This window comes from Anarrhichthys ocellatus, unplaced genomic scaffold (genome assembly GCF_004355925.1).
Source record: "Anarrhichthys ocellatus isolate YVR2014 unplaced genomic scaffold, GSC_Weel_1.0 scaffold4, whole genome shotgun sequence".
In the NCBI taxonomy this organism is placed as follows: domain Eukaryota; kingdom Metazoa; phylum Chordata; class Actinopteri; order Perciformes; family Anarhichadidae; genus Anarrhichthys; species Anarrhichthys ocellatus.
The window spans coordinates 6,736,589-6,763,122 of record NW_022280034.1 but is presented as its reverse complement, the minus strand read 5'-3'; the positions used below and the strand labels follow the sequence as shown (position 1 = coordinate 6,763,122).

Genomic DNA, 26,534 nt, shown 5'->3' with positions numbered 1-26,534 from the left:
GTTTTGTGAATCATCTTGCACAAAAAGGTAACAATATCTATTAACGCTGCAGATTCAAATTACCAGATGAGTAAACAAACTATTTCAATGGAAACCACAGACAACTTGCTTTCCATTAACTGTACTCCGTTTTTAATATTTTATAGCAATATTAACCTTCATTAGGAGAGGACCTAGAGTGATTCATCGAACTTGAACATGAAATGTTGACAACTTCGTGTATTGAAAATACAAGACGTGCTTGTAAATGTGTTTAGTTGACAGCGAACCATGAACCACAAATAAAATAGCCCTTCTTAAAAAAATATCCCCTTGACAAAGATGAACACTATTGGCAACACCCGTAGAACACACAAACTGGGACAAACCGTGGTGTAAAGAAAATACCTGCTGTGTGATTTATACTGGACGTTGTAGTGTTAATAAATCCAACAATGGGTGGTGATGAGCAAATATTTTGAGCTTGGCACAATAATATTTTTAGGGCTGAAATGATGAATGAAAAGACGGTGCTAGCAAAGAGAAAAAAATAGAACAGACGACTGCAACAGTGTGAAAGCAGGACATTAATTGGAAAATATCATCCTTCCTATTAACTACACAACTACATTTGTATGACAAAAGGTTCATAACCAACATCTTTGATTAGATAAATTACATTGCAGGACAATACGTATAAATATAGAGAAGGGAACACAGTGGTCCACTCTTATCTTCACTTCAAGAATAAAGTCTTCAGTTTGCGTCGATGCAGACTTCCTGTGGTCCGACATATTCATGGAACAAAGTGGGATTAAAAGGAGTGCTACTAGATGTAAGAGAAAATAAAATATTCAAGTATTAAGTACTAGTGTAAACAAATCTATCTGTAGTACAGTACAAAACTATTGTAGTGGGAATATTACATGATCATCAGTGCAGAATAATGCTGTATGTGAAAAAGCATTGGAGTTTACCATAATGTCTTTTAGCTGTACCGATTCACTGTGTATCCCGTAATAATAATAAAAAAAAAAAAAAAAAAAAAAATCACATCTTCTCTAATGTTTCTGGAGTCATGTGCGGTGACCGGTGAGGGGGTGACATTTCTACGGCGCTCCATCTGGAATCCACAGGACTTTACTCTGTTCCTGCTCCACGATGGTCATGATCTGAGTGCAAATGAAGGCGACGCTGCCTCCTTGGACAACGCCTGCAACACAGTGAGGGTGGGGAAAAATATTTACATGAGAAGTGTTGAAAATTCAGTCTTCAAAAATTTTTTTTTCTGGATTTAAAAAGTACTCCACCGATTTAGCGTTGTACAGCGCTGCACATCATGGACAGTTAAAAAAATAAATATAAAGAAAACGGATATCAACTTTTATATTTCATGCAGCCTTCTTCCTTGTGAAACTTTGTGCCTACATTACCCACAATGCAACTCAACCCACAACAGTTCTTTTGCGTGTGTAATGCTTGAAGCAGCTAATGTTCTCTCTCTCCCCCCCCCCCCCCCCCCCCGTTTCAAGTGACATCACTTGAAGTAATTTATCAGATTTCCCACAGCTCCCTCTGGAGCCACAAACTGCTTTATGCAACCTGTTTTTCAAATACACATTAAAAAAAACAGACATTTTAAGAAAAATTTTATTTTTCAGTACTTTGACAAACGGGACTATACAGCCAAATTATTTCAGGACTTTTAGACTACAGGGATGTGATCAGTAACACTTCATGGCATCTACCGGTTCAAATTTATAACTGCTGATAATTACAAGTTCTCTTGTGTGCAGAAGCTGGCCAGCCACCTCTCCTTGTTAGAGGGGATGTGTTCATTCCCAAAGCGCTTCCCCATAAATCTACTTCTTTTATAGAGTCATTAATCAGCTGGACAGTCGGGCGTGTCAGACTGGCTGCTGCTCTAGATACCAAAACTTTGTGTCTGATCTGCGAAAACCTACAGAGATATTGTGCTCCAAAAAGCTCAGATGACCTCCAGTGCTGTTGTAGAGTCACATTGATTAAACAAAACTTTATTAAAATATCAAAAACTTTTTAGCAAAGCTTGTTGTAACTGAATTTGTTTATTCTGAGCTTTCCTGTAAAATACACCTTTCTATGTAGAAGACTCTGCCTTAAAGGGTTATCATATACACATTTAGTACCTTGTTTAGTCTCTATAAGCTCAAAATGTTTATTGTCATTACTGTATTTCCTGCATCTATGCTCTCTGCAGTATATCAGAGAGAAAATCTAGTGATTTCCACCAACCTGTGAAGAAGCGGCTGTACTCCTGCTCTGTTTTCTGTGCCGCCTCATACTGCTCCTTGGAATGTTTCTGAGAGAGTTTATCCCGCAGGTACAAAGGGTCCTTCTGCTCTCTGAAGAGACAAACATCAGCGCCTGTCAACATTCTTGAAAATCATAACACGGCGCAATACCAAGCTGTGGAAGGAGTCGCAGTTTGTCAAAAGCAGTAAATACATTTTTTTTTTAAAATAGGTTCTTGTTATTTCGCTTTGAAGCCGTTTGCTCTAATCACTCATACAAATCTCCATTTCCATTTATTGAGCTTGTGTGCTTGCAAGCTGAATATAAACCACAAACAATTTGCACTGCAACAACTGCAGAATGCATCTGTAGGACATGACTGCATGCTGAGGTGCTAGTTGTGTTTAATATGGATACAATTTTAGGTGTATGCATCTAAACACTGATCCAGTGTATATCACAATTTTAAGTAAGTGAATAAATTAAAGAAAATTTGCCTTATTTACTTTTATACAACTAATATAAGTAATAAATATTTAACCTACAGCAAGTATGATATAAATGAGATCTCTCTACTGCAAACTCTTCTCACCAACTGGTTCACTTTACATCTGCACACAGTCCTAATACGAATTCAAGTGACTACCCAGTCACCATCCACTGGGAGCCCCTGAACCAACTTAAAATCCCACTCATCTCTCTGTGGCACTCAGTATGCAGTCAACATATTGGTCTGCTGTTGCCTCCCAGAGGATCGATTTAAAAAAAAAAAAAAAAAAAAAAAAAAAAAATATGAAAAAGCTCAAGCTTCCATCAATCGCTGCCACGGGCAGGCAGTGGGATGTGCGTTTGTGTGCTGCTGCGGTGGACGGGGGAAGCGAGTGTATTAGCCGCCCACGCCACAAAGCGGAGCCACAGGCCCCGAGAGCTCTTCCTGGACAGCTGGCACTCAGCTGATGACAGCAAAAGCTTAGCAGGAATCAGTCTCCACCATGTTTGCCCGCTGCACCACTTCATAGTTTTGTGGGTGTGGCCGAGAAAGCCCGTTTCTACCAGACCAGAGTGTGTCTTTATTTGTGTAGTTATGCGTGTGCGCCTGTTCACTCCAAAGTTAATTAGTTCCCTCAAACATCAGTATAGGTTCAATATGTAAACCTACGTCCTGTACGTCACATTAGCATTGATGGGATGCATTTGTAATACAACTATGAGAGAAGCCAACTTTAAGGTAGATTAAAGATTCAAGTTACTGTCTCAGGGTATCAGATTACATTTGATAAACAAATGGATCCCTGTGGAGAAATTGGGGATCTGCAGCAGCAAATACAAGATAGCTCGATAGAGCAAAGCAATAATGCCCAGTGTTCGTCAGAAAGATAATGTGTTAATATGATTCTATTTGGTTCCTTTTGTTGCAATATTATTAGTGTGACTGGTATTGCTTTGAGAGACAGCTAAGATGTTTGTTACAAAGTCATCACAAACCGTTCGCCTCAGCAGAATTAATCTCCCCATGAAAAATGGATCTATGAAATATCACAATCATCCTATCTACTGACACTGTGAATAAATCAAGTTGATCAATTTCTTTTTGTTGTGTCTGCTAGATGAATAGGATTATGAAAGCAACATGATGTCAATTTCCTGTTTTGATTGAAAGAAAATTAAAATGAGAAATCTAAAATTATATTTCCTGGACGGTGAACTGACAACATCTGGAGAAATGTGTAGCTGAGTCATTCTAACATCCATCTTCTTGACTGGGAAAGGACAGAACTTATGCCAAATAATCCTAATTATGTCCAATAAGCTAACAGTAACAAAGAATTAAGTCAGATGCTACAGCAACTACAGTGTTTGTTGACGACTTGTGTGCATTCATAGTTAATATTATATTGGGGATATATTTCTGTAAGAAATCACATTTTCTCAGCATAAACAGCCTCCAGAAACAAAAGCCTTGGATGAAAGACTCAGGATCTCACTGAAGGATCTGAACTTGAAACTGAAATTGGGTAAACAGCAGTGGCACCAAAACATAACGGCACGCTTGACATAGACTCGATAGGTCTTCAGATAAGAAAGCAAAAAAAGCACTGAAACAAACATCTTCCAAGTCACGGGATTACTCACTTTATCTGCTTGGCATTTTTGTAGCGAATGAATATGACGATCGGGTAGATGTGAACGCTGTGAAGACGCTCGATGGCGTGAGGTGCAATGTCAAGTAAACAGTGACAGTCCTATGAGAGAAAATGACAGCAAAGGACTGCATGAGAAATGGGAGGTGGCGAGTGTGGTTCAAAGCACAATGTTGCAAAAAAAACATGCCACATGACTTATATTTGTTTTACACTTCGCAAAGGTTTCAGATTTATTTTGATCAAATCGGCAGTATGGCAGCCTTATTGCATTATATACAAATATTACATTTGAATACTGATGCACACGTATGTTGTTAAAGACATTTAGATCTAGATGGACGCATCTCATATTTGCAGCCCGAGGTTATAAAGACAGTAGTGCACAAACTTAGCGGCTATAAAACTAAAGAATGTCACAGTGATGGTCCTCGTATGAAGTTTGATACACAGATGAATTTACCTTCTCTGTGATCTCTTTTATTGAAGCTACAGTTGTCACATCAAAATGGCCGCTCCTCCGTTTGTAGTCGATGAACACACAATCCTTTACTCCGCGCTCTATTGCCTGCTGAGACGCCTTCATTATCTCTGAAAGTAAACACAATTTTGAAAATTGTTATAATTCAAACAGATTTAGTTCCCTCTACTTGTTAAGTTGATTTTATTATTTAAATTTTTAAACCATGCATCTCTTAGTCACACCTTTCTCTGCAGTATGACAATGACAGACATGTTAAATTCTTCATGAATAAATAAACTCTAATAACAGACTTTACCAGGCAGACAGCGACAGAACTGGCCAGGAACCTCCTTCACCAACATGTCCTTACTGGCCTCCAGTAATGGACCCAAGATCAGCACCGGTCTGGGGAACGAGCACTCCACCCTCTGAACCCTCTGGTACATCAGGCTGACTCCGTCTGAGCAGTTCAATACAGAAATACTATTCATTAGAAAATCAATAACCTCACTTATGAACTTGTGTGCCCTGGGAAAGGTTATGTTGAACCAGCGGGAGTCACTATAACAGGACATTTGAATTATCCATCCACATATTTCAATCTGGTCATGATTCTGGAAAAAATTATATATATATCAAAAATACATATTTAGAGACATTTACCAATCTAGATTGTTTTGGTGCGAGTTGTCAAGTTCTGGAGATTCTTTTTTCTTCACTTCACGTTATTCTAACGTGAAGCCATTAACTGGAGATGTAAGATTTTTAACCAACAGCAAAATAAAGTTTGTCGCTTCTTTACAATGAGTACTTTAATTTGTGAAACTTGTGCATCTCTCATAAAGCTGCTTCAGTAGATGATTTCTCACCTTCTGTAATGGGTAAAGAATCGATGCTTATGGCGTCCAGAGTCAGCAGATCCTTCCCGTCCTTTGATCCGCTGCGTTTGTGTTTCAGCCGGCGGCGGAAGAAGGATCTCCGCGCAGCGGCCGACAGAGTCTTGCTGGTGCCGTTGTCGTCTTTCATATCGGCCGTACCGTGTCTTCTGTAGAACTCCTGGTCCATCCTTATGGAGATATATCAGCACAGTCAACTCAACTGTGACCTACCCTTGATGAATATGCAAGTGATCATTCAAATACAAAGGCCTAGATAAGTCAAAATGGCATCCTTGACAGCAGTAATTACACAACCTCTAGTTTGTAAAAGGAAACCTTAGGCTGGACTTACATGTATTTACTTGGAATCGGCCCCTTTTCCAACCTCTGTGCATTCTCGTCAAGTTGCCAGGCCATCCAGTAGCCAAAATTGCCATTTGGGAGTGTATCTTCAACATACAGGATGTCATCTTTCTTAAAGCTCAGTTCCTGCTCTACCTCTGCCACCCGCTCATAAAGTGCTCTGACAAGAGATCAACAACGAAGCAGTTATGACGAATATATTCCTCTGACCTGATCTGACATCAAGAGACAAATTCACAGATGATTATGAACATAAAAAAAAGCTTTGTCGAAAGATTCTGCGTTGAAGATTCAGCCCTTTCGTAGATTAGGTCTCGACCCAAAGCACAACTCTTTAAAACGTGGTATGAGAAATTATTTATGGTCGTTATGTAAGGTCAAACATCATGTTACTAATACTCTCACGATCTGTTGAAGTACCTTATGAAGAATCCGTCTCCGGGGGACTCTTTGATTGCAGACAGGTTGTCGACGCAGTTCTGGACTTTAAATGTGATCGTTTCAGCTGGTTTCAACATTTCCAGGTAACCCTCTTCTTTAGTTTTGTTCTTCATGGAGATACCGTTGTACTGTTTGAAAACATCAATTACATAGTTGACAAAAGGACACCGAGCTTGGCTGCCAACACAGAGTGACTCATCATTTTCAATAAAAGCAAGCCAAACAATGCAGGAAAAAAATACATTTATAGAGTTGTACTGAATCTGCTAAAATAGAGCAGTTGTTTGTATAACCATAGAGTGCTTTTGTTCAGCAACAGTGACTCAGGTGCCGTCACATCCAACATTGCATTGGGAGATGCAAACTGGAAAGCCACCAAGAAAGTTGATGAATTAGGAAAAGTTGAGCTTCTTTATTTCCACTTTCAACAGCATTCGTATCTAACAATACTTTTAAAAATCTTGTACCCTTTCTCCTCATCTTTTAGATCATTGTTTTAGAGAGAGGAGGAAGAGGGAGTGATTGGCTTGGTGGTAGCTCAAACAAACAAATGATCAACGAGGTGGATTGCTCATTCGGCGAGACTAAATACTGTGTGGCTTCAAATGTATTGAGCTGCGACGTTGGTAGCCACGCCAGAACTCCTAGACCAGGGCATGCAGAGGTTGTTAGTCCCTCATTGGGTCTAATGTCCAAGTAATTTATATTGTGCACATGACATTCTTGGTTGATTAAAATTATTTTTGGCACATACCTCCAATATCAAGTCTCCAGGCAGCAGGCCATCAGGACTCTTAGCAGGACTGTCATCATCCAAACTCTCCACAAAGATGCCGTAAAGGTTTCCTCCACAGACCTGAACTCCCAGCTCCACCTGGATCCTCTTCAGCCTCACCAGCCGAGGCTCTGCAGCCCGGCGTGTACTGGAACCAGGAAGCCTGAAGAAAAACCTTATAGTCAAGCTTTGAATGCCTCTGTCCCTTCACTATACCACCTCCAAAACGCCTACAAATAGCTTTAAAGCCTATATTTGTTTGCTACTGCAATATTCAATTTTCACCCATCACAAGACAAACGGGAAACTAGGATTACCGCCTCCTGTTTTTTTGCCTCTGCCAAGCAGTCAACTTGCAATTCAAAATATCACTTAATCATTTTTAGCTATTAAACATTAGTGTGAAATTGTCATAACTAGCATATTAATTTTTGAGTTATGGCCCAAAATGAGTTTTGAGAGTTCACAGTGACATTGTACTTTGCCAATTTCCAAATTTGATGAAATTCATTCAAGGTGTTCCTGAGATATGGCTTCACATCAATGGGACGGACGTACATATGTACAGGTGGCCACGTCGGTCTCCGGAGCAGAGGCATAAAACTATCACAAGTGGAATGTATACCGAATCTGAAAATAGCTGCATCTGCGGTAGCCGAAATAGTTTCCAGTCCTACCTAAAGGAGCTGTGAGGGCTGGTGGCCGGAGTCGTCTGTTTGGACGGCGGCGTAATGGTGCCCTCGTCCTGCTCACTCAGAGTGTCTGCGGTGTAGTGGTTGTCCGGGGTGGTGGCTCCGCTGTCGCGGTTCGTCGGCTGGTTGCTGAGCGACTCCATACGAGAACTAAGGACAACAGAAGTGGAGTCAAAATCTTTACCCCTCGACACAAAATTACTTCAAATAAATAAAAAGCTATTCATTGAGTGTTGGAAATTAAGTCAAAGTCAAAATAGACTGTAGTTACGTTGTGGCATATATTGTGTTAACTGCATTGTTTTGAATATAAACTTGTTGTGTTATGTTTGCATTTGTCGCTTGATCTCATCCGATTTGTTATATTGCCACTTCATTATGTTGTCTGTTTGGAAGTGACTTATAATGTGTTTGCTATGAACAGTGTGCCAATAATGGTTGTAGAGTAGCATAACTATTCCATTCATGTTCTCACATTATACTGGAACAACTTTCACTGCCACTGCACTGACAGGCTTTGTTTTTGCCAGAATGGTTCATTTGATGACCTTAAAAGCATGCACTCAATCTGTGTAAGTGATTGTTGTGGTGTTCTTTCCTCCTCGCCTTCTTACCCCGAACGAGAGTGGTTGCCCAGCTGAAACATGTGAGGATTATACTGAGCCAAAATGGTGACTGTGTCACATTGCTGCCCGATCACCAGCCGCGCCTGCTGCTCGTTGGCATTGCGAAGGTTGATTCCATTAAACTGGAAACAGAGGTGACTCATCAGACACAGAAAGAAAACAGTAAACCACAGCTAGATATCTAGTCGAAGTGCGGTAGCTGCTGTACCTCGAGGAGTTGGTCTCCGTACTCTAAACAAGCTTGGTGTGCGATGCTGCCTGCTGTCACTTTGGACACAAATACTCCCCCGTTCTCTCCACTCACAATGGAGATCCCCAGTGGTTCTGCTCCTTTCTGTACTGTCACATTGCGTGGCTCCTCCAAGTAGGGCCTTCAGGGAGAAAAACAAAAAGGGGATTACATTTTTCAACCGACATCTGTGGGAAACGATGAAGACAGCAGGGAGGATGCAACATGCAACTCTGAATGATATGAACTTAATATAATTTCTATGCAACTTAACTCTGTTTTGCTTCTGAAGATTTCGTTAAGGTACATTGCTAGCATTCAGTTAATAAGAAATGGTAGCTATGTGGGACATGCCAAGTGCATTTCAGAAACCAAAGTCATGCAATCATACAACAGCATTCTGAATAAATAGGAAAAGAAAAAATTGACTACTTAAAAAGGCATACACATCACAACTAATGCTATATTATATATCTGCAGTGTGTAGGTCTTGATATCCGTGCTCTCACAGCCTTGCAGGTAGTGCACTATATGTGCTACTAGCAGCACAGGACAAACCTCAAACTTCTTAAAGAGAAGAACTTGGGCTTAACTGCCAGTGGAAGTCTGACAGAAGAAGTGACATAAGAGACAAATCTAAGAAGGAGATGCAGAGAGGAAAGAAAGAGAGAAATCACACAAAGCAGGGGGGAAACATTTCAGGTTGCAATGAACAGCAGCAGAGAGGAAAGAGATGAGGATAAAATGATAGATGGAGCGTCGGTGTTCTAATGATACGAGGATGGAGGCTCACAGCGTTGTTTACTGCTTCACAAGCACTTCATTACAATGAGGCAGACAGAAGTACAGACAAATGGTGGAAAACAGGTAATGTTCTGCTGAATAATGCAGCCCTGACAAGAGGCTGGCCTACCCATCCTTCCGCCTGTCACCAACGGGAGCAGGACTGACTGATATCCTGGGCTGGGTGGAAATGGAGCTCTGCGATTGGCTGCTAGTGAAAGAAGATGTCTCCAAGTTGACGGGGGACGTTGGAGGTGTCGGGCTGCTGCACTCCGAATGCGAGAGGGAGCCTGGAGTGGCAGAGGAGAAAGGTATGAATGCAGACTTGACGTGTACTGCTGTGATGCTCGTTATCAGACGATGTAGCTGCAAAACTCCGTCGTACCTTTGTCAGATCCAGTGGAGCGTGGAAAACGAGTTGGAGGGATCTTAATGCGTTCTGCCTTAAACTGTAAAGTACTGCAGGAGGCTAAACACCGCAAACAGAGAGAAAGTCATTAAAAGGTTCACTGAAACAGAAAATAAAAAAAAATGTCTATGCGGTTATCAAGTCATGCAGATTGCAAGGTTTCTCTCAGGATATTGCTTAGTGAAGGTCGCAAGCGTTTTTTCCCCGTCACTGCAATAGACTGCTCTGATGGACGACTACAATGATAATGTATGATGTGGCCGATCAGTCACTGTCTCTCCTGAGCTGAGTCAGACAGAGTGCAGTACAGCTCACAGTCAGTTTAGTTGCTCGATGACATCTTAACTCTTAAAATATGGGGAGCCTTTCCTGTGTGATGTACAGCAATCCTGCTACCCTTTTTCAGAGTCATTTCTTTAGTGAGGATAGTCTCCACTGATTAAAAATCTTAAAAAGTGTAATTTGAGTGTACTGACCATTAAACATGCAAATATATAACAGTGTATTTACAGGACGTATTATACAAGTAATGATTTGCCTAAAACTAGGACTGCATTCGTACCCAGTCTGGCACTGGAGGGCAGGGAGTTGGTGCTGTGTGGTGGTTGGCTGCAGCTCGTCTCAGTCAAGTCTCCAGTGCGCTTGTGGCCGAGGTCCAGGCTGAGGCAACCTTGATGCTGGGGGCTAAAAGTGGAGAAAAAGGCCTCAGTAAGTCCTCCCTCGGTCAATCATTCAACTCAGAGCAAGATGTCATTCACTACATGCCTGTTTAAGAGATCTGGGGCAGAGGAAACTCTGGTTTGGTTAAATAAAAGCACACCAGAGGAATTAGTAAATCAATGCTGAATGTGAAAAAAGTACTTTCAGTATCAAATTGTCAAAAAAAAAAAAAAAAAAAAAAAAAAAGTATTGTTACATGTTCCCAGAGCCCAAGGGAGTGTCCTCAAATGTCCTGTTTTTTCCAACCGGCAGTCCAAAACCCAAAGATATTCATTTATAATAAAGAACACAGTAGGAAAAACCCAGGCATTACTAATAACATTGTGGCATGTCACAATATCTTCTATTACAAGTCAAAATGTCTGCTGTGACAAAGTGTGGAAAATAAAAAAAAAAATAAATAAAAAAAAACAGGCAGATGTTAACACCTTGTGTGTGAGCTGGGAGCTGGAGGACAGTTGTTGGTCTGGATCTCGTGGCTCCAGGCGGTGTACACTGGGTTCCTCATCACAGCCGTCACTGCGGGACACGGGGCTAAACCTCGCTGTGCTGGGTCTGGAGGAACACATAGAACAGGATCTGACATAAAGATCAGACTAAGCGTCACCATGTCAGCCTTGTGATGAGAAGAAAAAAAAAAAAAAAGGTATGGTCACATTAAATTACCGTCCTACGAAAAGCAAAACAGGCAAAGTTGTTCAAATGACTTACGTGACGTGACGCTGCCGTAGCTGGGAGGTACAAAGGTCATGCTGTACCGATTGGAACGCATGGGTGAGAAGCGTAACAAGTCCATCGGCTCTGGGGAGTGCTCGTCGTTGGAGAAACTCTGTACCTGCAAGAAGCAAACATTCATCAATTCATCTGTAAAATATAGAAATCCACACACACATTAACAAGAATGCCAGATCAGATAAGGACAGTATCTTAATTACCTGCATGGGGGCAGGGATGTATAATGGAGTAACATTTCGCCGCAGTGCAGGTGCCGATTTTGGCCGGTACCTCCTCTTCTGCCGCTCCTCCGCTCTGTGTCGAGGCCCCTCCTCCTCGGCAGGTTTCTTGGTCTCTCCTGGAGGAGCGTTGATGTAATAGAGCTGGTCCCCCGTCTCTCCACGGTCCTGTGGGCTTGTAGCCTGAGCCGGGGTGGTTGGTGGAGTGCTGGTGGTAATTGTGGAGTCGGATGCCGAGCTGTTCTGCTGGCGATGTTTGAACCTGAACGAGTCGCTCCTGGCTGGCGGGGTGGGAGGGTTCTGAGCGGATTCAGATATTGAGCTCGGCGGCGAGTGCTTGGGCAACTGAGAAAGAGACGTTTCGGGCCTCCTGAAAGCGTTCACTTCAAAGATGGACTTCCTCTGTTTGACCTTTTTGTATATTGAGAGCGGGGCACACTCAGGAATAGAAGCTTCAGTTAGGACTTTAGGCCACGTGCCTCCACCGGGCTTCGCTGATGAGCTTTGCACTCGGTCCAAAGCTGTTTGGGGAGAGCTGCAGTCAGACAGCACGGGGGTGAAGGTGAAGGGGCGATGGTGGAGCTCCGGCCTCCTGTAGCAGAAGTCTGGGTGGGGCTCTGAGGGACTGTGGGAGGTGGAAAGGGAGCGGGAATGCAGGGAGCTGTTGGAAAAAGGCTTGTGGTGGCAGTGAGAGTTGCTGCTGCTGTCCAAAGAGTCACCTGTACCCTTACACGCTTCGTCCCCTCTGCTGCCCAAGTCACAGCTGCAAATGTCTGTCTGTGTGGAGCAGTTGTGCTTGGAGTTCCTGCAGATCCTGGCGTGGATCTCACAGGGCTGGAGCCGAGAGATCTTTTCTGAGTCTCTCAAACCTTCAAATAAACATTGGCCAGAATAGCTCTGTGGTAGGAACTGTAGAGGAAGGGATGTAAAGTAACGCTTATTTCACTTTACTTTTATTTTTCAATAACAATAAATTAAAAGCATACAAGTGTGTGTGTGTGTGTGTGGGCGCGCGCATAGGTCTGAAGACTTCACCTTCACGAGGGAGATGCTGAGAGAATCACGGCAGTTTCTCAGCAGAGACTCGCATTCAGAAAGCGACTTGTTATCAAGTGCAATGCCATTGATCTGTAGAGGACAAGATCAGAAAAAAAATGTCAGTAGTTACAGCTTCAAATACAACATAGTATCCATCATTACACTAGCCAAAGCATGGTTGAGGGAATTACAAAGTTTGCTGAAGTATGTGTGTAAAAATACTCCGTTTCTTTCACCAACTATTCTCAAAGATGACAGAATACTAGGAAATCTGCTTGATTATTGGATTAGATGGACGAGAAGAATAACATCTTGAACATACACTTTGCTTTTTCTAAGTCTGACAGCTATTCAATGTTCTAGTTTGATTGACATTCATTGACAAACTCCTTGTATCCTTTCCTGGTACAAAACAGTAAAATACATAGGTTTCCTGTATACCAACTACCAATACTGTGAAGATAAATATATTGTGTCAACTTTAAAGAATTAGTATATTAGTGAATATGCCTGTGGCCAGTAGAGGGCACAAGAGGCAAACATCTCTGCCCACATGGCATCAAATGGGCATCATCTCTTGACAGGTTGTTTGACAGCATACTCACAGCCAACAGTCGATCCCCAACAGTAAGAGCACAGTCTCTGGCAGCTGGACTGCCTGGAGTCAAAGTGGCAACAAACACTCCACTTTCCAGACCGATGCCACTGTCTGAGAGGTGAGAGACAGCGAAAACAATCATAAAACCTATGAGACAGTTCTATCCATCTTCAAAAAACATAAAAAAAAAAAAAAAAAAACACTTTCACCATTACATTCGTAGTATTAAAAAAAAAAAAAACCCCATTAATAACTACTTAATGTGATTAGTTGTATGTTAACAGAAGCATTTTAATGGTAAAGTTTATTTGTTGATTGGAGCTTGAAGCGGACCTGTGTGTCCAGCCAGGTTCATCTGGATCGGAGTGATGATTCGTCCTCCTAGTGACTTCCTTCTGCGTACCACCAGATTGATCACTCCCTCGCCGCTCAGCACCGCTTTGATCACCTGTTTCCTATCCTTATTGGTCAGGTCCACATCATTCATTTTCAACAACCAATCGTTCACCCTGCACAGAAGGAACCACAGTGATAGTCAGTGAAAGTCACCAAAACAAAGTAAGGACATAAAAACAATTTCCTTACTTTAGACAATATGTTATCTAAATAAACATTGCATTTTTCGTAACCAAAACTATAATTTGCTGCAATTACTGAAGCGGGAAAGCAGTGAGACATTTACCTTAATCTTCCTTCAGCAATACTTCCTTTATCCACCTTACTGACAAATATGCCACAATCTCCTGGTAAATAAGGATCATTTACCCCTTCAGCGATATCAAACCCCAGCGCTTTCAAATCCATATCCTGAATATGACAACACATAATACAGTTTGCAAAAGTGAATCTTGTCATAGTCTCTTCTTGTGTTTCAGTAAATACACAGTGGTTCTTACTCTGTGCTTCTCAAATTCTACAACTTCCGTCTCCCACTCCATCGAGTCCGTGTCGATGGCTGAATCATGTGAACTGTGAACTATCAGTTGACGAAACCTTGCTTCCTTTTCCAACTGGTCCTCCATCTTTTCTCTGCAGGGCACATAACATGATAAGTACAGTCCCCTTTAGAAGTCATTTAGTGACATACTTCCTCCACTGGGTGGCGCAAAAGATCTGGTATGAAATCATGATGGATCCCCAAAACCAGAGGAGCACCGACTCTGACACAAGTAGAAACTTCATGAATTGACAACAGTAGTTACTTGAATAATAAAATGCAAAGCTTAAAGCTAAACATAGTGCATGAAATGAGGAGGAATGACTCACTTTAGTTCTTTGAGTTCCCGTGCAGCGTCGTTCTTCTGCTTCCTTGTGTCATCCAGATTCCTCAGAGCATCTGCCAGATCACTCACGGCTCTGTCCCGCTCTCGTCTCAGGTTGTCACATAGCGTGCTGACAGACGCACACAACAACAAAAATCAGCAACAGACCAAATGTAGACAAATTTATTTTGGTCCGAGTCTAAGAATCTTCACTAATATGCAACGTAAACGCGACATATTTTCATAAATCAAACAAGCATCTTCTGAACCCGTTACTTACCGTATGCTCTCCCTCTCTGCCACTATCTTGTCCCTCTCCTGAAAAGCCCAGTCTCGTCGGCACTTGGCTACCTCGGCCTCTTGCACGGCCTCTTTCAGCTCCTGAGAGATGGCCTCGTACTGCTTCCTCAGGATATCGATCTCCTTGCTGGCTCGTTCCATGTCCAGAGTGGCAGAGTCTTGTTTCTGGAGGAGTTGAAGGACATGTACATTGATGAAAGTCGATGTAGGACTGTACACAGGATGTGAGCGGCAGGATGCTTTACATCTAATATTGAGCTGTGTAGACACATTTTAAAAGTAGATTTGATCATTTTACAGTTTGTAAAACTTCATACTTTTTCCCAGCACAAATATTTTTTGCTCCAGTTGAGGATGTTTTCATCCCGACATTTGCACTGCTCTAAATAACTATACAGCAGGGAGGCTGCCAAGTATAGTGAGAGCATTAATTAAGTCCACAGCTAAATGAATTCATGAGACTCTATTGTACGGTTTGGCTTAATTATCTATTTCTGATGCAGTGCAGCTCTCTTGTGCACTTCGAGGAGGAGCCTTTTTCCTGGAATTGTTGGTAATTTCCTAATGCAGGAATCTCAGGACTTTCATTGCAATTAATCTGATCACACTGCAACCAAGTGTGATGGGTGATGCACAGTTTCTCAATAAAATCGGTGTGTGGAAACCTGCCAGCTGCGGGGAAAAAAACCCATTTACGACGACTATATTAGATGGGATGAAGGGATTATTGCCAGGGGGATAAATCAATCCCTCCATTTGTAATGATAAATCTCCCGTCTGTCTGGCTACCTGTCTGGCCTGGTAATACTCTCGCAGCAGCTGGTCCCTCTGGACGATGGCCTCCGTCCTCTCCTTGCGGGCCACGTCCCTCTCCTCGCGCACCGTCTCCATGTCCTTGCAGGCCTGGCTCAGCTCTTCCTGGGCCTCGGCCTTGTCCTTCACTTCGAGGCAGTATTTCTCCAGCAGCTCGTTCTTTTCACAGATGGCCCGGTCCCTGTCCACCAGTGCTGAGGCCAGCTCCTTGAAATAGCACAAAATCATATCACAAGTGGACGATAGCGATCAAAAGGGAGTAAAAACTCCAAACTTTCTGAAGTCACGTCGATACATGAAGTGTTTTTTTCTTCTTCTAATGTAGTTCTACTTTGTATTGTTCCTCTTACTTATGTTTACCTACTTCTTTGTCCTGGTTCTTGTGCAGCTGTGGAACTCGATCAATAAAATCTTATCTTACTGAACAAAAGAGGTGCTACTAACAGATTTCCTATTAGGTGAAAACCTGAGGATGACAAAAGAGGTTTTATTCTTTTTCTTAAAGAGGTCAATTTGTTGCGTTTGTTTTGAGTTTTCATTATTGGCTTGATGACTCGTACTGGACTGTAGCCTTTCAATACCGATGAAGACACATGATTGCTATTCGGCTAGCCTAAATAATCTCCGGTGTTGCCAAAATGAATGATGACCGCAGCTATGACCAGCTTAACAACAATCGACCATGCAATACGTCATTCTTCATTAAGTACCCTTGGAAATTTGAAGCAATCATCATGAAATGAATGCGTTACGCAGATATGATTCAACAACAAATTTAAATCTACGGACCCTTTGATTCGGCCGTTACCTGTCGGAGAGCCTCTAGCTCTTCGCTGGCCACCCGTCTCTCTGAGGAAGTGTTCTTCAGCTTCGCCTCTGCCATCTCCAGCCCAGTCTGAAGCCTGTCCACCTCTTTGATCACCTGATCTCGCTCGCTCATGATCAGGCGGTACTCGTTGATCACAGAGTCCCGCTCCTCCCTGTATTTCTCGCTGTCCTTCACCGCCTTGAGCTGCTGGGTCTTCTGACGGGTCGCCTCCGACTGCAGCCGGTCCATCTCTCGCTGCAGCTCCTTGTTCTGGGCTGTGGCTTTGGACAGTTCTTGCTGTGTGTTGTCAAACCTGCACCACATTGGGAATGAAAATGGGTTTTACTGCTCTGTATAAATAGTCACCCTTTGCATTTGTACATTTTCTGAGTTGTGCTAAAAAAAATTAAAAAAAACACAAGTTAAAACGAAACTACTAGAAACAAAGACAGGCACAAAACAGCAAGTGATCAAGCTTGCAATCTCATCATAAATGAAAAGTTAAAATGGGAAAGCATCTGCCCAACGGCAAAGCTTCATCTGCCTTGGATTAAGAATGTTTTAAGCACTGTGCAGATCTGACCTTGGCTCAAATACTGAGTTTAAAGCAAAGTTTGCTGCAACCGCTGTTAATCATTAGACTTTTTACAGCTGCTTAGTGTGTGTGCGCGCGCAGCTCCAAGAGCTGCTGGTTGTGTGTGTCTGATATTTCCGGCTTTACCTTCTTATAGACGAGGAGTACTGCTGCTGATAGTGGATGGCAGCATCTCTCTGCTTCAGCAGCATATCCAGCTGTTTCTGCAGCTGGTGGTTCTCCTCCTCAGCCTGGTCCAGACGACTGAGGTCTGCGTTGTGACCGGCTGTCATGTCGTTGTAGCGCTTCCTCAGAGCCTCGTAGTCGCTCTTCACGGACTCCAACTTGTCAACAGTTGTGTCATAAAGCTTGCCGAGTACATCAGATGACCCCTCTCTCATCACCTGGAAATGACATCATTCATTCGTACTGAATTAGAGGGGTACAATGGGACATTTGCCTGTTTGGTTCTGTTTGTTTAGTCTGTTCTGAAAGCTAGCTACCAAACAACTGCACTAAGACCAAGGAGAGAAGATATTTGATAGTAGCGTAAATTCATAAGCTAACTATTATGTGTGCATTTATTCAATCCACGTGCTGATCACAGCAACAGTCAAGGAAGCCATTACGGGCCGTTCTGGTGGTATAGTGGTTAACATAACTACAATGTCCAAAGTTCAGTCGGGGACCTTTGTTAACGCTACACTGTCTAGGCGACAGGAAGCAATCTATATAACTAGGCGGGATAATTCGGTAACCATGTATACACACACAAGCATATCAGCACTAGACTGCAGGACTTTGCCTGATTCATCAGAAGACTGCTCAATGACTGAGAAGCCTGTAGGTCAATATGATATCATGTTTACATCCCTTGTTTTGCTCTCAAACTTAAAAGCAACACTGCATCATTTGGTCCAGACCAGGCCTACCTCTAATCTAAGTCCTACACATACACGTCCAGATAGCTTTTACGTGACTGGCATCTAAACATTACACAATAAAAGGTTGACTTTGGACTGACATCACCGAGATACTTGACGCTGAACATTAGTTTACCTAATGATGACATGAGCTCTGAGGTTAAGGAGGCATGTATCCGTGCTATCAAAGAGCCATGCAAGACACTCCCCCCCCGATGGTTATATTTAATGATCTGGCCTTCTGACTGCAGTCAGACAATATGTCCGACGGTGAAACAGTAAAAGATGCACGTTAAGTCATTTGTCTGATTTGAAAGAATGTTTTGATCGATGGAGTACGAGTATGTCTGACCCCGTTTCTCTGAATGACGTCGTCTTGGTCAGCGGGAGAGAAACTCATTGATTTCTGTCTCAAATGTCAAGATCCAAATGATTGAATCTCAAGGGCAGTCAGGGATTGAAATGAGTGTATGCACATCATATGTACCTGCTGGTGCAGCAGCCTCATTTCAGCCACCTCTCTCTGGTCGTCGTCATGCAGCCTCCTCAGCTCCTCGCAGGCCTGCTTCACGTGGTTGTGCTCCCTGACCAGCTGGATGTTGTCCTGTCTCACCGCCTCCAGCTCCTCTTTCAGCTGGGCCTGCTCGCTCACCAGACGGCTGTGCAGCGTACTGAGGAGAGACCACAGCTAGTAGCATCAGGCCGTGGGCACTGCGAGCCGTGTTTTAAAAATCAGCATTACAGCACCAAAAAAAATAAAATAATAGGATTTATGCCTTATGAGACACAGACCAACAAATACTCAACTAATGGTTATTTTGCATATAATAGGATTTTTTTTAGATGCATTGTTTGCTCTACAGAATGTCTCAAAAAAAAAAAAAAAAAAAAAAAAAAAAAAGTAAATAGAAAAATGCCCAGCACATCCAAGGTGATGTAAAAACAGCACTTTAGAAGAGCTGGAACTGGAATGGTGGCATTTTAATTTTGATAACCTACTCAAATGATTAAATAATTATACAAATTGCTTGTCATTATGGTTATTTCCTTTCAATTAACTAATCATTTTAGCAACACTCCCTTTCCCTTGTTCTGCTCACATTCATGCCAAGATATTGACTTGAAGTTACGTGTCTTTTGATGACTGCTGCTCATTACCTGCTTTATTTCCCACCTTAATTGAAAATCTGATGATAAATGAAAAACACTGGCTACAACCATAGACACTCTGGGTTTCTAGGGAGCCGTTTGTAGTCTAAAGCTACTCCCTGATGCACCCTGGTTGTTATGCATTATTTAGGACCTCACTTAGGTATTTAGGTAAAATAGTTCCATGGTCAATATTGACTGTTACCGTAATATCAAACGATTTCAGGCAACTTATAGAGACATGCCAATTAGTTGTATGCTAGTATAAACAGTGCAGACACCGTTTAACTGGTAACAGTACAGACATCGTATCCTCCAGAATTACTGAGTGCCAATGCTAGCCTACAGTATGTGTGAAGGGACTTATTGATATTAGTACAATGTGTTTAGTGTGAATGGATAAGTGCAGAGGCGGAAAGGACAGTAATGAATACAGACTTTCTCTGATGTGCAAACAGGGCCCAGAAGGAGCGGCTTAAAATGGCAATAATCTGTCCTCTGCTGGTTTGCATTTAGGGGCCAGATGTTGGCTCCCTACACTTTGGAGACAGTATGGCATCATTAAATCACACAAGTGGACCAGCCTCCCTTTCACATCGACTCGGCACGGCTTATTTCACAGGTCAACAAATGCTGTGCTGGTAGCATTATCCTCATGGCACGGATGCCGTGCCATGCCACACAGGGTTCAGATGATGATGATTACAGAGAATGCTTTGGCACGAACTTTTCAAGAAGGGGGTATTGCCTACGGGGAAGTAATTCAGTCTCTGCTCTCTACCTTTGGTTTGAAATGACGACTCAGGATTTAAGCTGCTGAGAAGACAATAAAAACTGTCTTTTCTTTGTTTTTTTAAACAATCACAAAGATTAAATGAAATTGATGAGGGGCTGTGAGGATTTTTTTCATGGCTCAACTCATAAAGGCTTCATCCCGATTACTCTCGCAGAAGTAAAATCTGTTCAACGCAATCTGTTGCGAATATGTCAGAGGGAGAACTGAATACCAGCTAAAACCCTGCAGGCTGAGCGTGAATGCATAGAGCACAAATGCTCCGGCTGTTGAAAAATTAACAGAAAGGCCCTGTAGTAGGGCTTTCCACTTACTGGTAGAAGTCTACTTTCTTCACAGCCTCCTCGCACCTCTTCAGGGTGGTGCTGTGCTGGTTCTGCAGGGATTGCAGGTCTGCCATCGCTTTCATGCACTGCAGCTTCAGACGCTCGTAGTCATGACCCGCTTTTGAGTTTGGTCTATTTCACGGAGAGGGAAAGAAGGGAGACAAAACTCGATTTGAATGCATCACGATTTTTAAGACGCCACATGAAAGGATGAGAGAAGCATCATACAAACTTTGTGCTCATGGGAACACAAGGGAATAGAGGCATCATTAAAATTCTATGCTACCCTCTTGTTTTAAAGAGTTGAGCACATCTTAAAACAACTTTGCGTTACATAAGATCTTACTTCACTTGTCTCTTTGTTGCTTTCAAAAAGCTGAACTAGGCAAAATGCCTCTATTCACAGAGTGCAGGTATACTAAGGATCACTGCGCTTTTCTGTCAATGTTTGTTTTGGAAAACAGGCAGTGAGGTGCATGAGATCAGAACAGTACCTGCAGTCATCGAAGGTGGTTCCGGGTGACGAGAGAGCCAGACGTTTGCGCAGTTCGTCCCTCTCACGGGTCACGTGTCTCAGCTGGAACAGAACCGTCTCCATCTTCTCGTTGACCTGGTGGCTGTCCATGTGGGCGGGCGGAGGGGAGGAGGCTTGACCGGGCGTACCTGCGTGAGTCAGCATGTCACTCGTGGCATGTGGCATTTGTAAAGCTCAAACGATGGGGGCTTTTGTGCAGCTCCATATGTTTCTCTTCAACGCGCAATCAAGCGAATAGATTAAAGTGTACACACAACTGGCGTCACACAAACTGCTTTCACAAAACTATAGTCCATGTTCTTTCTCTTTTGAGTTTTTACTGAAAACGTGCAGGCTCGAAAAACAAAATGAAAAAGACTAGTTTACTGGCAAGACTCGAGATCCTCGGACTGAACGTACTTTGTGTAAATATTAACTAATCACAAGCAATAGCTCTTTGTTGCAGCTACTGGACCAAAACCCCACCCACCCACACACCTTATCTTACTTTATTATTTTTAATCATTGCAGCCAAAATTCTCCCTCATTGTTGTACTCATTAACCTCAGGACTTATAAATACATTTCACAGAAATCCCTCCACTGATACAAATCAAAGCTCTGTTTCCCTTTCGGTGGCATTGACCAGTCAAATCCTCTCTCCCTCAGAGAATGACTAAATATAACAAGTCTCTGTGTGTGTGTGTGTATATAGAGGTTTTCTAAATCCTTCTCACATCTGTGTAATCACTTGTATGTGCTCAGCGTCTAAACAGGCAGCAATGACCGACTACTCTTTGACAAAAACTCTCTCACAAACCATAAAACATCCTTATTTTTTTTCTCCCCCGCAGGAAGATGATGTTTTTCTTTCTGGCATTTCTACCCCTGAACCACCATGAGCACCACACTCACCTAAGCTGCTGAGAGAGCTGCTGCTTTCCGAGTCAGACGGCATGGTGGACAAGATGCTGTAAGTGGAGCCTGCAAGGCAAAACAAAACATTAAAGTCAGTTGCGAGTGTACTTGACCGTGTCTGCATTATAGTCAGATGATTATCTCCAGCATTGTGTGGTACAGCGAGGAGGCTGTGGAGCTTGGGTTACATTCGGGGGGCCTTTACTGAAGAAAAAAAAAAAAAAAAAAAAAAAAGGCCGGCTGGAGGCATAATAAGGTGGGACTTTCCCCAACTTCGGATGACGGCGCTGTGGGCTGACAGCAGAGTGTGGCTAATTATCAGTTGGGCAGAGAGCTTGAATACCGACTAGCCAGGGCCCCAAAGAGGCTGCAGCCTCAGAGCTTCTCCTTTTATCTCATCTGACAACATCACAACGTCCCCCCTGTGAAAGCCCCTTCTTTCATAGCCGACAGTGATTCATAATTCACTGTACAGAAAGGAAGCCTCAGTACAACTCTGTCAGTAAGTATTATGGAGAAGATCATGTTATTTGAAGAAAAGAAAAAGTAATTCCTGAAAAGACAAGCAAAAAATAAATAAAAAATGTCACTCAGATTATTTTTTGCGATTATTAAATTAAAGTCACTACAAATAATCTATCATAACATGTATGTTAAGTGTTCATGTATAAAACAAATTTTAAAAAGCCCATTGATGATGTAATGTTATTGGAAGTCTCAAATATTGGTATCGGCTGCAAAACAAATCCAGCATTGATTGTGCTAGAGTTTGAAATTTTACACATAATTTAAACTATAAAATGTCAGAAAACAGTATAAATAACCCATCACAATTTTCCAGAACCAAAAAGTGAAGAAAACAGTAAATCCTCAAATTTTAGCGGATGAAACCAAAATGTTTGATCAACTTAAACAATGAATAGATCATCAACATTGTAGTATATTAATGTTTTGTTGACTCCCAACTGTTCCTTTTGTGCTCCTTTCATCAAATGTGGATCTAGTAAGCACCTCCACACATTCTCCACCTTTTAAGTGCGTCAGAAAAAAAGATTTAATAGACTGCACATGTGATCAAACAGCCAGCAGTGGACATTTACTGAGATCTGAGTTGGCTGTGGGAGGAGCAGCTTACAGTTTAGTTAAATCAGCAACTTCCACCCCTGATGTAGAGTCTAGCGCTCGACTGGGAGCGGGAGCATGACAAACGACTCTATTTACCCACGTCGCAGTACTCTAAATCAATCCCTGGCAGGATGAGTTCCCACTAGCTAAAGGAGACTTGGAGTTTGATTAAGACTGGAAGGAGCCCGGCTAACATGGCTCACCCCTCTTTTTCCCAGCAAAGGATTGAAAGAAAAAAAAAAAAAAAAAAAAAAAAAAAGAACTGATGTGCCTCAGGATCCGTGGCATCCCATGGATCAAGCTCCCTTTGTTCTCCCTCTAGCTTAAATTTCCCATGACTCTGTTGGAGCAGACAGTGTCTCAATGGGCAAGGTTCACTGTGTCATAGCTCACTCACTTCTTCTGCCCGTGTGGAAGTCATGTGACTCAGGGACCTCGCTGCGGTCCGACCCTCACCACCCAAGTATCTCATCTAAGTTGATCTCTTGTCTTAAAGTCACAGCAAACTCTGTGCATATTCTGACCTATGTTAAAACAGTCATCTCAAAGCGGAAAACAGGAGCACAGAGAGCTGATATTATCTAAAAATTACATCTGTGCCTAACAGCTCTACAGGAAGTTTTCTTCCTTGTTAAAATTGTGCTAGTCCACGAGGTCACGCTTCCTTCTGTATTAATCCAACAACAAGTGTCCTTCTGGCATCTATTTTCAGGAAGTCATAAAATATGTGAATTCATGTCGGGGGTGATTCAAGGAAAGATAAACAAGCCTCTAGTGTTACATTTCTGAAGTTATATTAACCCGATGTTCACATGCAAATTAATTATTTACATTGCACATAACTCAGCTATCATTCACACCTGTGCTTTTCCTACTGTAATGTTTTAAAGAAATGTCTGTGGGGCAGTTTGTCAGATTTCATGCAACTCCCTCTGGAGCCACAGGAGACATGATACAACAGTTTTCACATATGCAGTAGTGCGCCACAAGACCTGTAAACAGACCTTAGTGTGTAAAATTAGACTCTCGCTGAACAACTATTGCATTGCGATGAAGTTTGGTGCAGAGATAATTGATCGTTGTGGTTCAGAGTGAAATGTCTCAACAGCAACGAAAGTGGAATCTGGTGCAGACATTAATTATCTCTGTGAACTTCCTGACTTTCAACCAGCTCCATTATCAAGTCAAACTTTGGTTTTTCACAGTTTGGATTTCCATAACATGAAAATTACAACCCCAGAGTCGCTAGCGTGGCTGCAGACTCTTGTATAAAGAGATTTGAACTCTCGTACTCTTTCACAGCCAGTCTTATTTTGCAGCGAAGTGAAGACGTCAGCCGTGATACACACCCTTATGATTTGATGCCGTCATGTTATTGTTCCTCCAGAAAAGGTGAGAACAATCTGTAAACAAAAAGGTTTCCAGCCCTGAAGCTATAGTTGTATAAAACTACAAGACATCGGTTTATTGAAAACAAACAATATTCACATCACAGTGGAAATCTTACAGCTCATGTCATTGGGCTACATTCAGCCTCTCTGTTGTTAGTGTATTTTAGAGTGCCTGCTGGGGCTACCTAACGAAGCTCTCACTCATTAACATTGTTTTGATTTCAAAAGATGATCTAGCTCTCTCACCCTCTGGGACTCTAGGTAACTGGGGAGCAGCTAGATCAGCCAGCTGTGAACACATAGGCTGTAACTAGCTACTGTTTTTTGGCTGTGCAGTGGAGGAACCTGTCTGCCCAGTAGCAAAAAGCAGCTCAGCCCATTTGTGTCCTGTGTGACTACCAACAGGGAGCTGCAGACTACGCAGAGCAGCCCAAATCATGTTCATGTACGCAACCCTCTACAGCAGCAGAAAGCCTATCAGTACTTCAGACTCGGTGCACGGGCGTGAAATGCAGCGCAAAAACGTAAAAGCTTAGAAAAATAGACTCACTCTGCAGCTACAGTGCTCTCATAAATAATAACAGAATAAATGCATAATTAATAACTCGCCGAGTACAAACGCAATGTGTGAATAAACTAACTAGCAATGCAAATCTTGCTTTTGAAATGCAAAATGTGCAGCAGATGTGCTGAATAAGAACTATACCTGTGTGCAATTGTGCATGCATTAAAAAAATATTGTAAATACATTTTTTTCAGTATTCCTCACATATAAAGCAAACGATTAAATCATGAAATTAATCAGCAGACTAAATTGCTAATGAAAATTATTGTTAGTTGCAGCCCGACAAGCAATTTGAGCACATCAACTCTGGGACTTGTGATGAGTTTTTAATACTAGTATATCTTCTGGCATTTTATAGACCAGACATCATTAAAATAATAAAATAAGTAATACATAGATAATAAAATGTATTGTTAGTTGCAGTTAGTTGTTAGTTTTGGACGAAAAAAAATCTACACTTTGTGTTCTCACTCTACAGTAAGTTATTGTGTGCATCAACACATATTTAATTCTTCACTCATTCATTTGACTTTCACAGTGGGTTATTGATTCTCACACACACAACTTGAGGCAGTTCTGCTGTCACTACATTGATTGTTTGAGTCTTTTTAGGTCCATTAAATACTTTCACAAAGGGCTGGCAGGCTATGCTTTTAGTGACATGGCAAAGGAAACAAGCACAGTAGTGAGAGTGTAAATAAGCATCAGGTCACATGATAGTGAAGCCCCCTCTCTCTCTCTCTTTATTGCCCAAAGGAAAAGCCATGCCCTTCATCAAGTTGTCATATGGTCAATACCCCTAATGGCAGTTAGATCATGGCCAGAGCAGGATCGAAACCAGGCTGGACCATTCCCAAAATAAAAATAAAAAAAAGGACACAAGTCATCTAAACACACCACACATAAAAGCTACACATGCTTCCTTACTAATCTACTTTTTTTTTGTTAAATGCCCTTTCGTTAAGCACGACAATGCACTGCGTCAAGATATTCTGCTTCTTACCAGTCGTGTGATCCACTGGTCCGGTGCCATTCAGCAGCACAGCGTGCAGGTGAGGGTGCGTCTTCTCCAGGGCCGTGCAAAACTCTGCGAAATGGTCTCTGTCCTTGCTTATGAGTATCTTCAGGAGAAGGTCCACTTTTTCCGAGTTGGTGGAGCAGTTGTGTCCCAGCTCGTAGCGTTCAGACTGGCTGAGGGTCCTGCAGTGAGCCAAAACATCCACAACTCGGTCCGCGTCTGTTATCGACTCCACCAAGTTCTGGTAACATTTCTCCAACAACTCTTTATGCTTGGGCTCCATCTCTGTATCGCTCCGCTTCGGGTTCAACCAAAAATCAGCTTCGGGACAAACCCCAGCGGCTTTACGTTGCTGGTAGTCAAACTTCACTTCGCACTACTGTCGTAACTCGCCGAAACTATCCCACTCGACCCAGTCGGGACGGTTTTCAACCCGAATTGAAGGATACACAAGAAGTAGCCATATTTGTTGCCCAAGGCTGTTGACTGCGCGAAGATGACAACACATTTTCCCAACCGAAGCTCCGTCCTTCCCGACCAAAAAAAGGACGCCTCTGCCTTTTTTTAAGTTCCGCTCCGCACACGTTGCGAAGACATTGTCGTCCTGAAATCAAGTTCTGTTGAAAAGTGTAAAAAAAAATAAAAACTCTTCAAGAGCCTCCCTCTCTCTCCCTGTGTCAACCTACTAACTCCG

The 26,534-nt window shown here is 42.3% G+C and overlaps 1 protein-coding gene across 2 annotated transcripts; it reads right to left on the bottom strand.

The window, feature by feature from the left end:
- Window positions 1-105: 105 nt before the first annotated feature.
- Window positions 106-26,534, bottom strand: LOC116381369 (disks large homolog 5-like). Of its 2 annotated transcripts, none has more exons than XM_031843463.1 (33): window positions 25,826-26,534; window positions 21,739-21,807; window positions 20,805-20,973; window positions 20,299-20,442; window positions 18,530-18,713; window positions 17,267-17,523; window positions 16,546-16,858; window positions 15,714-15,944; window positions 14,905-15,089; window positions 14,629-14,754; window positions 14,259-14,391; window positions 14,045-14,169; window positions 13,696-13,871; window positions 13,370-13,473; window positions 12,762-12,854; window positions 11,709-12,635; window positions 11,485-11,608; window positions 11,202-11,328; window positions 10,616-10,737; window positions 10,030-10,113; window positions 9,775-9,934; window positions 8,841-9,003; window positions 8,621-8,754; window positions 7,992-8,156; window positions 7,294-7,477; window positions 6,519-6,667; window positions 6,088-6,258; window positions 5,727-5,923; window positions 5,174-5,317; window positions 4,858-4,985; window positions 4,387-4,496; window positions 2,254-2,363; window positions 106-1,192 (listed from the first exon to the last, which is right to left on the bottom strand). In XM_031843463.1, exons 1-33 carry the CDS (start codon window positions 26,121-26,123, stop codon window positions 1,089-1,091), a joined length of 5,910 nt encoding a protein of 1,969 aa, XP_031699323.1. In that variant the 5' UTR covers window positions 26,124-26,534; the 3' UTR covers window positions 106-1,088. The 2 variants fall into 2 exon arrangements, with proteins under 2 accessions (XP_031699323.1, XP_031699324.1); XM_031843464.1 differs by having other exon boundaries at window positions 20,805-20,958.